This window comes from Panthera tigris, chromosome A2 (genome assembly GCF_018350195.1).
Source record: "Panthera tigris isolate Pti1 chromosome A2, P.tigris_Pti1_mat1.1, whole genome shotgun sequence".
NCBI lineage: Eukaryota > Metazoa > Chordata > Mammalia > Carnivora > Felidae > Panthera > Panthera tigris.
The window spans coordinates 161770233-161780491 of record NC_056661.1 but is presented as its reverse complement, the minus strand read 5'-3'; the positions used below and the strand labels follow the sequence as shown (position 1 = coordinate 161780491).

The following is a 10259-nucleotide window of genomic DNA, read 5'->3' as shown; positions in this document are numbered from 1 at the left end:
TGTCACTACCGTGGACTCTTTCTTTGGTTTGGGGGGGAAGGGTGTGCGGGGCTAATTGGTGACATTTGGGAGGGCAGGAAGAATTTCCTGGCACCCACATGCCCTCCCTCTGGGATCAGAGCCCAGGCCACCGGAGGCTGGCTTGGTGAAGCACATGATCGATGAGAGAGGGTATGAAAATGGCAGCTTGAGAGCCCCCCCACTCCGCCCTCCGCCCCCATTCTGGTCCCGGATCTGCAACAAACTCACACCTTGGGCAAAGCACTTGGCACGTGTGGGCTCCGTTTTCCTTTACCTGTGAAAGTGCAGGCTGGATCCCACGATCTGGGTGACCCCTTTCAACCCTGACAGCGGTCAACTCCAGGGTGAGACTCGGGGTCGGGGGGCTTGATCCCCTCTCTGCTCTCCAGCTCCTCCCTAATTCCCACTCCAGCCTGAAGCCTCCTCCCCTGGGACTGACAGCTAGGACAGCCGGGGCTATTTATGGTATGGCCCCCCGCGTGTGCTCCCTGCCCCTCCCACTCCAGGCCTCGGCCTGGCTCAGGCCCCGTCAGCCAGTGGAATCGTCCCGAGGCCTGCTTCTTTGGCTCCCTCTCTCCCAGAAACTGGCTATGCCTGGAAGAAGGAGCTCCCCTCCCCCCTGGGGACACCGTGTGGGGAGCCGTCCTTTGGCCCCTGCCTGCCGGGTCTGGGGGTCCCGGTCCGGCCCAGCCCGGGAGCCGACTCGGCCGTCGCCTCTACTGTGCCGTGATATGGCCCTGCAGAACGCCCTGTACACGGGAGACCTGGCGAGGTTGCAGGAGCTGTTTCCCCCGCACAGCACAGCCGACCTGGTCCTGGAGCACCGGGCCGCCGAGCCTCGTTGGAGCAGTCACCAGAGGGGTGAGGGGCTGCCGGGAGTGGAGGGCTGAGGACCGGGGGCCGGGGTTAACCCCATCAGGCACAGAGACACCAAGTGCTTGAGGAAGAGGAGAAGCCCCTGGCTACTCCTCCCCTACCCGGAGGCTTGCCTAAGCCTTGGCCCAGGAGTGAAGTCATGCGGAGCCCAGAATAGCTTCTGCTGAACCGCGTGGCCGGGTCAGGCTCAGCTCGGGGACACAGAGACCCTCTCCCTCCATCCGTCCGCGTTTCCCTCCCCCTCTCCCGCTCTCTCTGCCTCTGCCCCCTCCCTCCCCCTCCTCCCCCTACGCCTCTTCCCACAAGCTCATACTCTGTCCTCATGAGCTGGTCCCCAGAAGAGTGCAGGGGGCCGGGGGAACCCCCCGGTGACAGACACGCCCTCTGTGCCAGGCTGGTGGAGAGGCCCAAAGGAGGGTCTGCAGAGCGTCTGGAGTCTGGCTCGGGACCCATCGTCACCCGTACGGCCTCGGGACCTGCCCTGGCCTTCTGGCAGGCAGTGCTGGCCGGGGACGCGGGCTCTGTCTCCCGCCTCCTCGCCGACTCCAGCACCGGCCTGGCCCCGGATTCCGTCTTTGACACCAGCGACCCAGAACGATGGAGGGATTTCCGCTTCAACATCCGGGCTCTGAGTACGGGCCTGGGGCACTGGGGGGGTCTGAGCGGGAGCGGGGAGGCTGGGGACAGAGCCCTGAGCTCCCTCTTCCCAGCCTCTGCCCACCTCCTCTTCGGCTCTCTGCCTGTCTTCAGGGTGTGAGGCCCATGTCCCTCTCTCCCTAGGACTCTGGTCTCTGACGTACGAAGAGGAGCTGACCACCCCACTGCACGTGGCGGCTAGCCGGGGCCACACGGACGTTCTGCGGCTGCTGCTGAGGCGGCGGGCGAGGCCCGACAGTGCCCCTGGGGGCCGCACCGCCCTGCACGAGGCCTGTGCCGCGGGCCACGCTGCCTGTGTCCACGTACTGCTGGTGGCAGGAGCCGACCCCAACATCCCTGACCAGGACGGCAAACCCCCCTTGCACCTCTGCCGGGGGGCTGGCACCCTCGAGTGAGTGACCCCTCGCCCCAACCCCCGTCCCACTCTTCGGGCAGGCAGAGAGGTGACCTCGGGGAGGATGAGGGAGCACGTTGGGGGCTGGCAGGCCTGGTGAGTCGGGCTAGAGGAGACGGGGCTCAGGTGGAGAGTCGGGATGTGGTTACTCCCCACACCGTCCCGCCAGCTGGCCCCGGAACTTCGGACCGGCCTGTACCCGGGACAGCTTCTGCTTCCCCAGGGGTGTCGGAGGGCTGTGGCGGGGACTCAGCTGCGGAGCCTATGTTGGGGAAGTTGTCCAGATCCATTGTGGGGAGGCAGTGTACTACGAAGTTTTGGTTTTTCTGAGATTATCCAACGTTCCAGGCACCGTGCTCAGTACAGCAGGAACTAAGGCATGATCCTGCCCTCAGAGGGCTGACCGTCCAGGAGTGATCCGGATAGCCTGTAAAGGATAGCAGCCCCCAGTTGGGGCACGCGTCAATCCCTGAGGGCAGGGTCTGGTCCTACCTTGGTGGGTCTGGCATTTCCCTATTGGCAGGTACCCTCAGATACAATGGGCCTAGGGACCAAGCCCAACTAACTAAACTCACAAGAAACCGATGGACATACCCATGTGACAATGTATTATTTCGTGTGCAGAAAATTCCTTTACTGCGGCCCAAATAATTATGCCCTACGTGTAGGAAGCATTGGGGGATGAGTCCTCGCTCAATTAAACAAAATTTTTTTAATGTTTATTTATTTTTGAGAGAGATAGAGACCGAGCGCAAGCGAGGGAGGGGCAGAGAGAGGGGGAGACACAGAATCCGAAGCGGGCTCCAGGCTCCGAGCTGTCGGCACAGAGCCTGATGCGGGGCTCAAACTCACGAACCGTGGGATCATGACCTGAGCCGAAGTCGGATGCTCAGCCGACTGAGCTACCCAGGCGCCCCATCACTCAATTTCTTGATGAGCACGGAATCCTGGCAGTCGGAGCCTTGGCAAATCCATGAACGAACTGTACATACAATAGAGGCCCTCTCTCTACTGACTGCACACCTGACAAATTTCACATCTTGCTTCTGAATGAGGCCACATTTTTATTCCTTTTGTGAACCTCCCTCCTGTTAATTTATCCTTCAGCAGACTCCACTGACTTACTATGGTTGAAGGTATATTCCATACCAGTGTGTTCCAATAGAAATATAATGTGAGCCACATATGTAATTTAAAATTTTCTAGTAGCTTTATCAGAAGGATGAAATATGGGACACCTGGGTGTCTCAGTCGGTGAAGTGTCTGACTCTTGATTTCGGCTCGGGTCGTGGTCTCATGGCTCGTGGGTTCGAGCCCCGCGTCAGGCTTTGCACTGACCGTGAGGAGCCTGTTTGGGATTCTCTCTGTCTCTCCCTCTGCCTCTCTCTCTCAAAATAAATAAGTAAACTTAAAAAAAAAAAAAAGATGAACAGTAATGCGGTGCCTGACTGGTTCAGTCAGTAGAGCTTATGACTCTTGACCTCGGGGTTGTGAGTTCGAGCCCCACATTGGGTATAGAGATTACTTAAAAATAAAATCTTAAAAAAAGAAATAGATGAAATGAAAAATTTTTCAGTGAGGTAAAATACTTCTAACATAAAATTTACCATCCTAACCATTTCTTTAAAAAAATTTTTTTTAATGTTTGTTTATTTTTGAGAGAGAGAGAGAGACAGAGTGTGAGCAGGAGAGGGAGACACAGAATCCGAAACAGGTTCCGGGCTCTGAGCTGTCAGCACAGAGCTCGATGCAGGGCTCGAACTCACGGACCGTGAGATCATGACCTGAGCTGAAGTCAGATGCTTAACTGACTGAGCCACCCAGGCGCCCCTAAATGAGCTACTTTTTTAAAAGATTTTTTTTAACGTTCATTTATTTTTGAGACAGGGAGAGACAGAGCACGAACGGGGGGGAGGGTCACAGAGAGAGGGAGACACAGAATCCAAAACAGTTTCCAGGCTCCAAGCTGTCAGCACAGAGCCCGATGCAGGGCTCGAACTCACGAGTGTGAGATCATGACCTGAGCCTAAGTCAGATGCTTAACCCACTGAGCCATCCAGGCAACCCCTGTAGATGACTGCACTTCATCCATTGATCTGCCGCTGAACGATTAGCTTGCTTTCGCATTTTGGCTGTTGTGAATAGCGCTGCTGTGAATGTGGGCATACAAATATCTGTGGAATAGCTGGAATTAATTTTAGTAATATATTTTATTCAACACGTATCTCCAAAATGTTGTCACTTCAACATGTACTTGATATAATATATATATATATATATATATATATATATATATATAACTAACGAGACATTTTACATTTTCTTTTTTGTACCAAGTCCTCAAGCTGGGTGCGTATTTTACTAATAGCACATCTCAGTTAGGAGGCGTCATAGTACAGGGGCTCAATAGCTCTGCGTGGCTGGACAGCACAGCTCTATACAAGCCCACATTGTTACTGCTGGTCGTGTTCCAGTCCAGCCTCTCAGAGATCACACCCAGTGATCATGGTCCTTTCCTCTCCCGAGTAAACAGAAGTATTTTTAAAATTTTCATGGAGAGTTTTAAACACATAGGAATGTGGGCCGGAGAATAGAATGAGCCCGCCTGATCCATCAAGACGCCCCCCCCCCCCCCCGCTTTGCTTTGCTCGGACCGGTAGGAGCGTAGGGCCCTGTCTTCCTCCCCACTGCCATCTCGCCCTCACCAGGTGCGCAGAACTGCTCCTGAGGTTTGGGGCGAAAGTGGATGGTCGGTCTGAGGAGGAGGAGGAGACCCCTTTGCATGTGGCCGCCCGGCTGGGCCACGTGGAACTGGCAGAACTCCTTCTGAGACGGGGGGCATGCCCGAATGCCCGGAATGTCGAAGGCTGGACCCCACTGCTGGCTGCCTGTGACATCCGCTGCACATCCTCCGCCGAGGCCGAGGCCACCACCGCCCGCTGCCTCCAGCTGTGCCACCTGCTGCTCTCGGCTGGAGCCGAGGCCGATGCTGCCGACCAGGACAAGCGCCGGCCCCTGCACCTGGCCTGTCGCTGTGGTCACGCGGCCGTGGTGGAGCTGCTCCTGTCCTGCGGTGTCAGTGCCAATGCCATGGACTATGGGGGACACACGCCCCTGCACTGCGCTCTACAGGGCCCAGCTGCGGCCTTGGCCCAGAGCCCAGAGCACGCAGTGCGAGCTCTGCTTAACCATGGCGCCGTCCGCGTCTGGCCTGGGGCCCTCCCCAAGGTATGGGGCTAGGGCCCGAGGGGAGGGCCATGATGGGGAGGGGATGGGGAGACTCAGACCTGTGTTCCCACTTGCTCTAGATGCAGCCTGACACATCTGAGCACGTGACTCAGTTCATCATCTTTCATTCATCAAGCAAGCAAAGCCCAGTAGGGGGCAAAGGCAAGGACGCAGACCAGCAGGAGGGGTGTATGTGTGTGTCGTGTGTGTGTGCGTGCACACACACACGTGCTCACACATGCATATACACGTGCGTGTGCATAAATGTGTATGCATGCATGTGTGCATGCACACGTGTGTGATGAAGGTGGATTGAGGGCAGGGGGCCAGATTGTCATGCATCTGAAAAGACAGGAACCAGGACTGATGTGGGCTTCAGGGAGTCCTTTCTTCATCAGGGGAGCAAGCCAATGAAAGAATCGTGCAGGCAGCTCTGCCTGGCCGTGGGATCCGTTCAGTGAGACATTCTGTGCCCAGGAGAGGCTTCCCCAGAGCAGAGCGATGAGCCTGGGTCATGAGGTTCAGAGCCTCCTCACCTTTTGCAGACAGACATGGTCCCTGTTTTTGAGAGCTTAGCAGGACATGCATCACCCAGACCAGCAGCTGCTATCCTGGCACGGGAGAAAAAGCCTTTCACTGTCAATTTCCTGTCTGTATCTTATCTTATTAACATAAAATATTCCCATAGTGGGTTCAACTTGAAGATCTGTGCTACTGATGTCCTGGCAGGGGGCCCTATCCCATGCTGTGTCGTGTCTGGAGGGGGCTATGTAATGTCACAGAGGGTGCTGGGCCTGGGGCAGGGACTGCCCCCCCCCCCCCACCTCTGAAGAGCCCAGTCAGAATGGATACAGAGTAGCAGGCTGTGAGCAGGTCCCCTGCCTCATCTCTGGGCTTGAACTGTCCAGCCTTGCCTGGTCCTGGACATTCCTCTGCTGGCCCTGCCTTTCCCCTTCACTCACAAACCTAGAAGCATCTGTCTAGATTCCTAAGCAAGACCAAATAATTAAACAGCCCGAGAGTTCGGCAGATTGGTCTCCCCTTTGGGAAAATACAAGAAAATCAACAATTAACACTAATTAATCTCCTATTAACACCAGATAATTAGGAGACAAGCAATTCCCTGTAATCTGACGGTGGCTCTGACAGCTAATGATTTCCCCTTCAGGGAGGGGTTGGAAGAAGGAGGCAGAGCAGCAAACAGATTTCCTGGGACCCCACTGCCCCTGTCTCTTCGCCCTGCTCTGCCCTGCCTTAAGGACCAAGGGGGCGGGCACAACCAAGTGCCCCATTCCTCCCCTCCTCTGGGTGCCTCGCCCCAGGTGATCAAAAAGTTCAGGAAGGAGTCTGCCTCCATCTCCTATGATCTTCAGTGGCCCCACGCTTGCCTGAGGTCCCTGTCTCCCTGAAAGAAGTCATCTGTGATCACTGCCAGGCCCAGCCAGCTCTCCAGGAGCCACTGAGTGCTCAGGAAACCTGGCATCCATGCTTGTTCCTGTGACTATAGGGAAGTCACTGGAACTCTTTGAACGCGTGTTCCTTGCATGTAATACAGTGTCCTACCCACCAGTGATAAAAAGCTATAGGTATAGGAGCCTCGCGGATAACAGGAGCGAGCATAGCCCTAACCACCACCAGACACTTTCTAAAGTGTGTTGCCTGCTACATGGGTTCCTCCCAACAGTTTTCCCAACAAACTCTGAAGTAGGTGGTGACTAAGAATGCAGGCTCTGGAGCCTTACGTACTACCTGTGTGACCCTTGGCAAGTTGCTTAATCGCTCTGGGCCTCAGTTTCCTCATCTGTAAAACAAGGACAGAAGAACGTGCCTGTTTCATAGGCTCAGTATGAGAACTGAGTTTCATCCATATTAAGCCCTTAAAAAAATTTTTCTTTTACATTTTATTTTTGAGAGGCAGAGCGTGAGTGCGGGAGGGGCAGAGAGAGAAGGAGACACAGAATCTGAAGCAGGCTCCAGGCTCTGAACTGTCAGCCCAGAGCCTGACGTGGGGCTTGAACCCACGAGCGTGAGATCATGACCTGAACCGAAGTCGGACACTCAACCGACTGAGCCACCCAGGCGCTCCCATATAAAGCCCTTTAGACAGTTGGGGCACCTGGGTGGCTCAGTTGGTTAAGTGTCTCACGCCTGATTGCAGCTCAGGTCATGATCTCACGGTTCATGAGTTCAAGCCCCAATAAGTTGGGCTCTGTGTTGACAGCATGGAGCCTGCTTGGGATTCTCTCTCTCTCTCTCTCTCTCTCTCTCTCTCTCTCAAAATAAATAAACTTAAAAAAAAAAAGCAAAGCCCTTTAGACAGGACCTAACCTAGAGTCGGTGCTCAACACCTGTTAGCTCATGCTGTTCTAAGTTAAATAATATGTGAAAAGCTCTGGAAAGCTGCTGGGCGTCATCCCAATATAGGGAGAGAGATTCAGGCGGAACGGCCGCAGGAGGCTTCCTGGAAGGGATGGGACTTGGAGTGGGTAGGGCTTGGAAATGCAGGAGGAGGGCCCAGGCATTCCAGGCAGAGCAGAGACAGGAACCAGCGTGGGCTGGGAGGCCCCGCCTGAACAGCAGACAGGAGTAGCAGGTAAGAGCAGGAGAGCCAGATGTGACCAGACTGTTCTGTCCTAGATCTAAGGAGGAGGAAGTCAGAGACCTGCTCTGGGCAGATGGGATGGGGCTCCAGTGAGCACTGCCAAGATGCAGGGCAAGAAACAGAGGGCTTCAGGTGTGTGCGGTGCTTTCTCGGGGGCCCTGCTCTCGCCACCCAGCAGCACTAGGCACATGCCGCATTCCCAGCCTGCCAGGCAGAAGGGTTTTAAAGCCCCCAATGTTACATGTAAGTGTGTGGAGGGAGACGGGTATTATGCACAGGAACGCCGCCAGAGAGATAGCACTTAGCTGTTCTCAGATTTTACAAAGGGTTTGCGGCCACTGCCTATAGCTTGAGATACGGCAGAAGACACAGAATGAATGAAACAAATATGCTTCCAGATAGTCCGTGCAGACCCCGGTGAGTATGATGGTGTGTGCATGTGTGTGTGTGTGTGCGTGTGCGCGCTCAGGCCGAGTGCGGCTGTCTTTCTTTCCTTGTGGGCAGTCTCTGGCATGGGCTGCTCTCCCAGCATGGCTCACTCTTCACCCAATCAGGTCACCTCCTCAGAGAGGCTTTTCTTGACCACCCATCTAGGACAGCACTCTCCCAACCACGCTCAGTCGCCACGCCTGCTTATTTTTCATCGTGGCGGCTTAGCTGTAAGTGGTTATTTATGTGGTTATTGTTTTTTCCCACGGAAATAGAAGTTCCCAGCTGACAAGGACCTGTCCGTCATCCTGATGGCTGGGGCCCCAGTGCTCGGCCCATAGTGGCCCTCCGTAAATATTTACTAAACGAGGAAATGAAAGAACAAATCTGGATCCAACTGGACTCCACCACCGCTCCTTCATCAGGCCTCTCCTGGCCTTGTCCCTTCTCTCTGAAGTCCCTCCCTAATGACCTCATTTTAACTTGATCACAACTGCAAAGATCCTATTTCTAAATAGGGGATTTCTAATGGAGATTAGGACTTCAACATGTTGGAAGGGGATGGGAAGACACAACTCAACCCACGGCAGCTGTCCTATTGGGACACCAAGGGATGTCTGATCATCCCGTGCGGCCTGGCTGGGGAGCCTGCAGTGTGTGGTAACCCCAGGAGCACTGATGCGTCTCTGCCTCCTCCAGGTGCTGGAACGCTGGTGCGCGTCTCCGAGGACCATCGAGGTCCTGATGAACACCTACAGCATCACGCAGCTTCCCGAGGAGGCCATGGCCCTGGTGCCTCCTGAAACTCTGCAGGTCAGATTCCAGGACCCTGAAAACACGCAGTCACTCAGCCCGGCCCCAAGAGACTCCCACCTCCTACAGGGAAGCTCTGTCGGTTCCCCCACCCGGCCCCTCAGAAACTACTCCAGAGACCTGCTCACATCCCAGAAGAAAACCCACAGAGTGAACACCCAAAACACTACTTCTTATAGGCTCCCGTAGACACCTGTTGGCCCCCAGCCTCCCCGCTTTAGGAGAAATGGGTGCCATTTGTCCAAGGCTGCCTCGCTGAGCCCCTCCTTCTGTCCCCAGAAGCACCACCGTTTCTATTCGTCCCTTTTCGCCTTGGTGAGACAGCCCAGATCCCTGCAGCACCTGAGCCGCTGTGCCCTCCGTGCCCACCTGGCAGCCTGCCTGCCCCACGCCCTCCCCCGCCTTCCCCTGCCACCCCGCCTGCTCCGCTACCTGCAGCTGGATTTTGAGGACGTACTCTACTAGGTGAGTCCTGGGGTCTATGGGCAGTCCCAGCCATTTAGAAGGATGGGTAGGAGGCAAGAGGAGAGTTGGGGGCAGGGCCTTGGCCGGAACCGGCCAGCCCCCTGGACCGTGTGACCTCTCTGAGTCCACGCCTCTCCTTCCAGGTGTCCACTGCCTTTTGAGAGACCCGGAAGCTGGTGCCCCAGGCCCCAGGGGGCTCAGGTCTGCTTCTCACAGCATCCCAAGCTTGGGACAGAGTTGAGCTGGTCCAGGCCGAGGTGGCCCTGTGGATGCTGTCATTCCCAGCAGGGAGAGAGGCAGACAGACCATGCGGCCAGGGGATGTCTGATGGAGAGAGAGCTGGGACTCACGGCAAGTGATACACTCCTCTTGGTGGTCTCCCGAGGCATCCCTCCAGCCCGGCCAGACCCTGTATGAGCATTAAAAATCTGCAGGCCTGTGCTGTTGGGTGCTGTCTCCTGCAGGCCTTCCTCCCAGCTGGTCACTCAGGGGGCTCAGGACGGGCAGGCTTGTGGGGCCGCCCTGGATCTGCCCCATGGTGCCAGCTGTGTTATCTTCCCCCTTTCGAATCTACCAGCTGCTGAGCAGTCCCAGGCAGACTGGCCCCTCTGGTTCACGATGTGGCACAAGGGCCACCAGGCGAGCTAGTGTCAGAGGGTGGGTGAGCTAACAACCTTGGGTCGGGAGGGAGGACGGCAAAGGGAGCCTTGGGGTAAGGAGGTGAGGCGGCGAGCAGGAAGGCCAGCGAGAAGGTGGGTGCAGGTGTCGGCCATC

The 10259-nt window shown here is 56.0% G+C and overlaps 1 protein-coding gene across 1 annotated transcript; it reads left to right on the top strand.

Annotated features, from left to right (window-relative positions):
- Positions 1 to 609: 609 nt before the first annotated feature.
- On the top strand, positions 610 to 9916 carry ASB10 (ankyrin repeat and SOCS box containing 10). The gene is made up of 6 exons (XM_042977438.1): positions 610 to 882; positions 1678 to 1945; positions 4657 to 5176; positions 8907 to 9020; positions 9300 to 9485; positions 9629 to 9916. Exons 1-5 carry the CDS (start codon positions 612 to 614, stop codon positions 9483 to 9485), a joined length of 1359 nt encoding a protein of 452 aa, XP_042833372.1. The 5' UTR covers positions 610 to 611; the 3' UTR covers positions 9629 to 9916.
- Positions 9917 to 10259: the final 343 nt, after the last annotated feature.

Excerpts from the sequence above, each read along its gene's own strand:
- ASB10 (XM_042977438.1), top strand. The coding sequence starts at position 612 with ATGCCTGGAAGAAGGAGCTCCCCTCCCCCCTGGGGACACCGTGTGGGG. Across the intron at positions 883-1,677 it reads TTGGAGCAGTCACCAGAGGG|GACTCTGGTCTCTGACGTAC; the intron begins GTGAGGGGCTGC and ends CTCTCTCCCTAG. Across the intron at positions 1,946-4,656 it reads CGGGGGGCTGGCACCCTCGA|GTGCGCAGAACTGCTCCTGA; the intron begins GTGAGTGACCCC and ends CGCCCTCACCAG.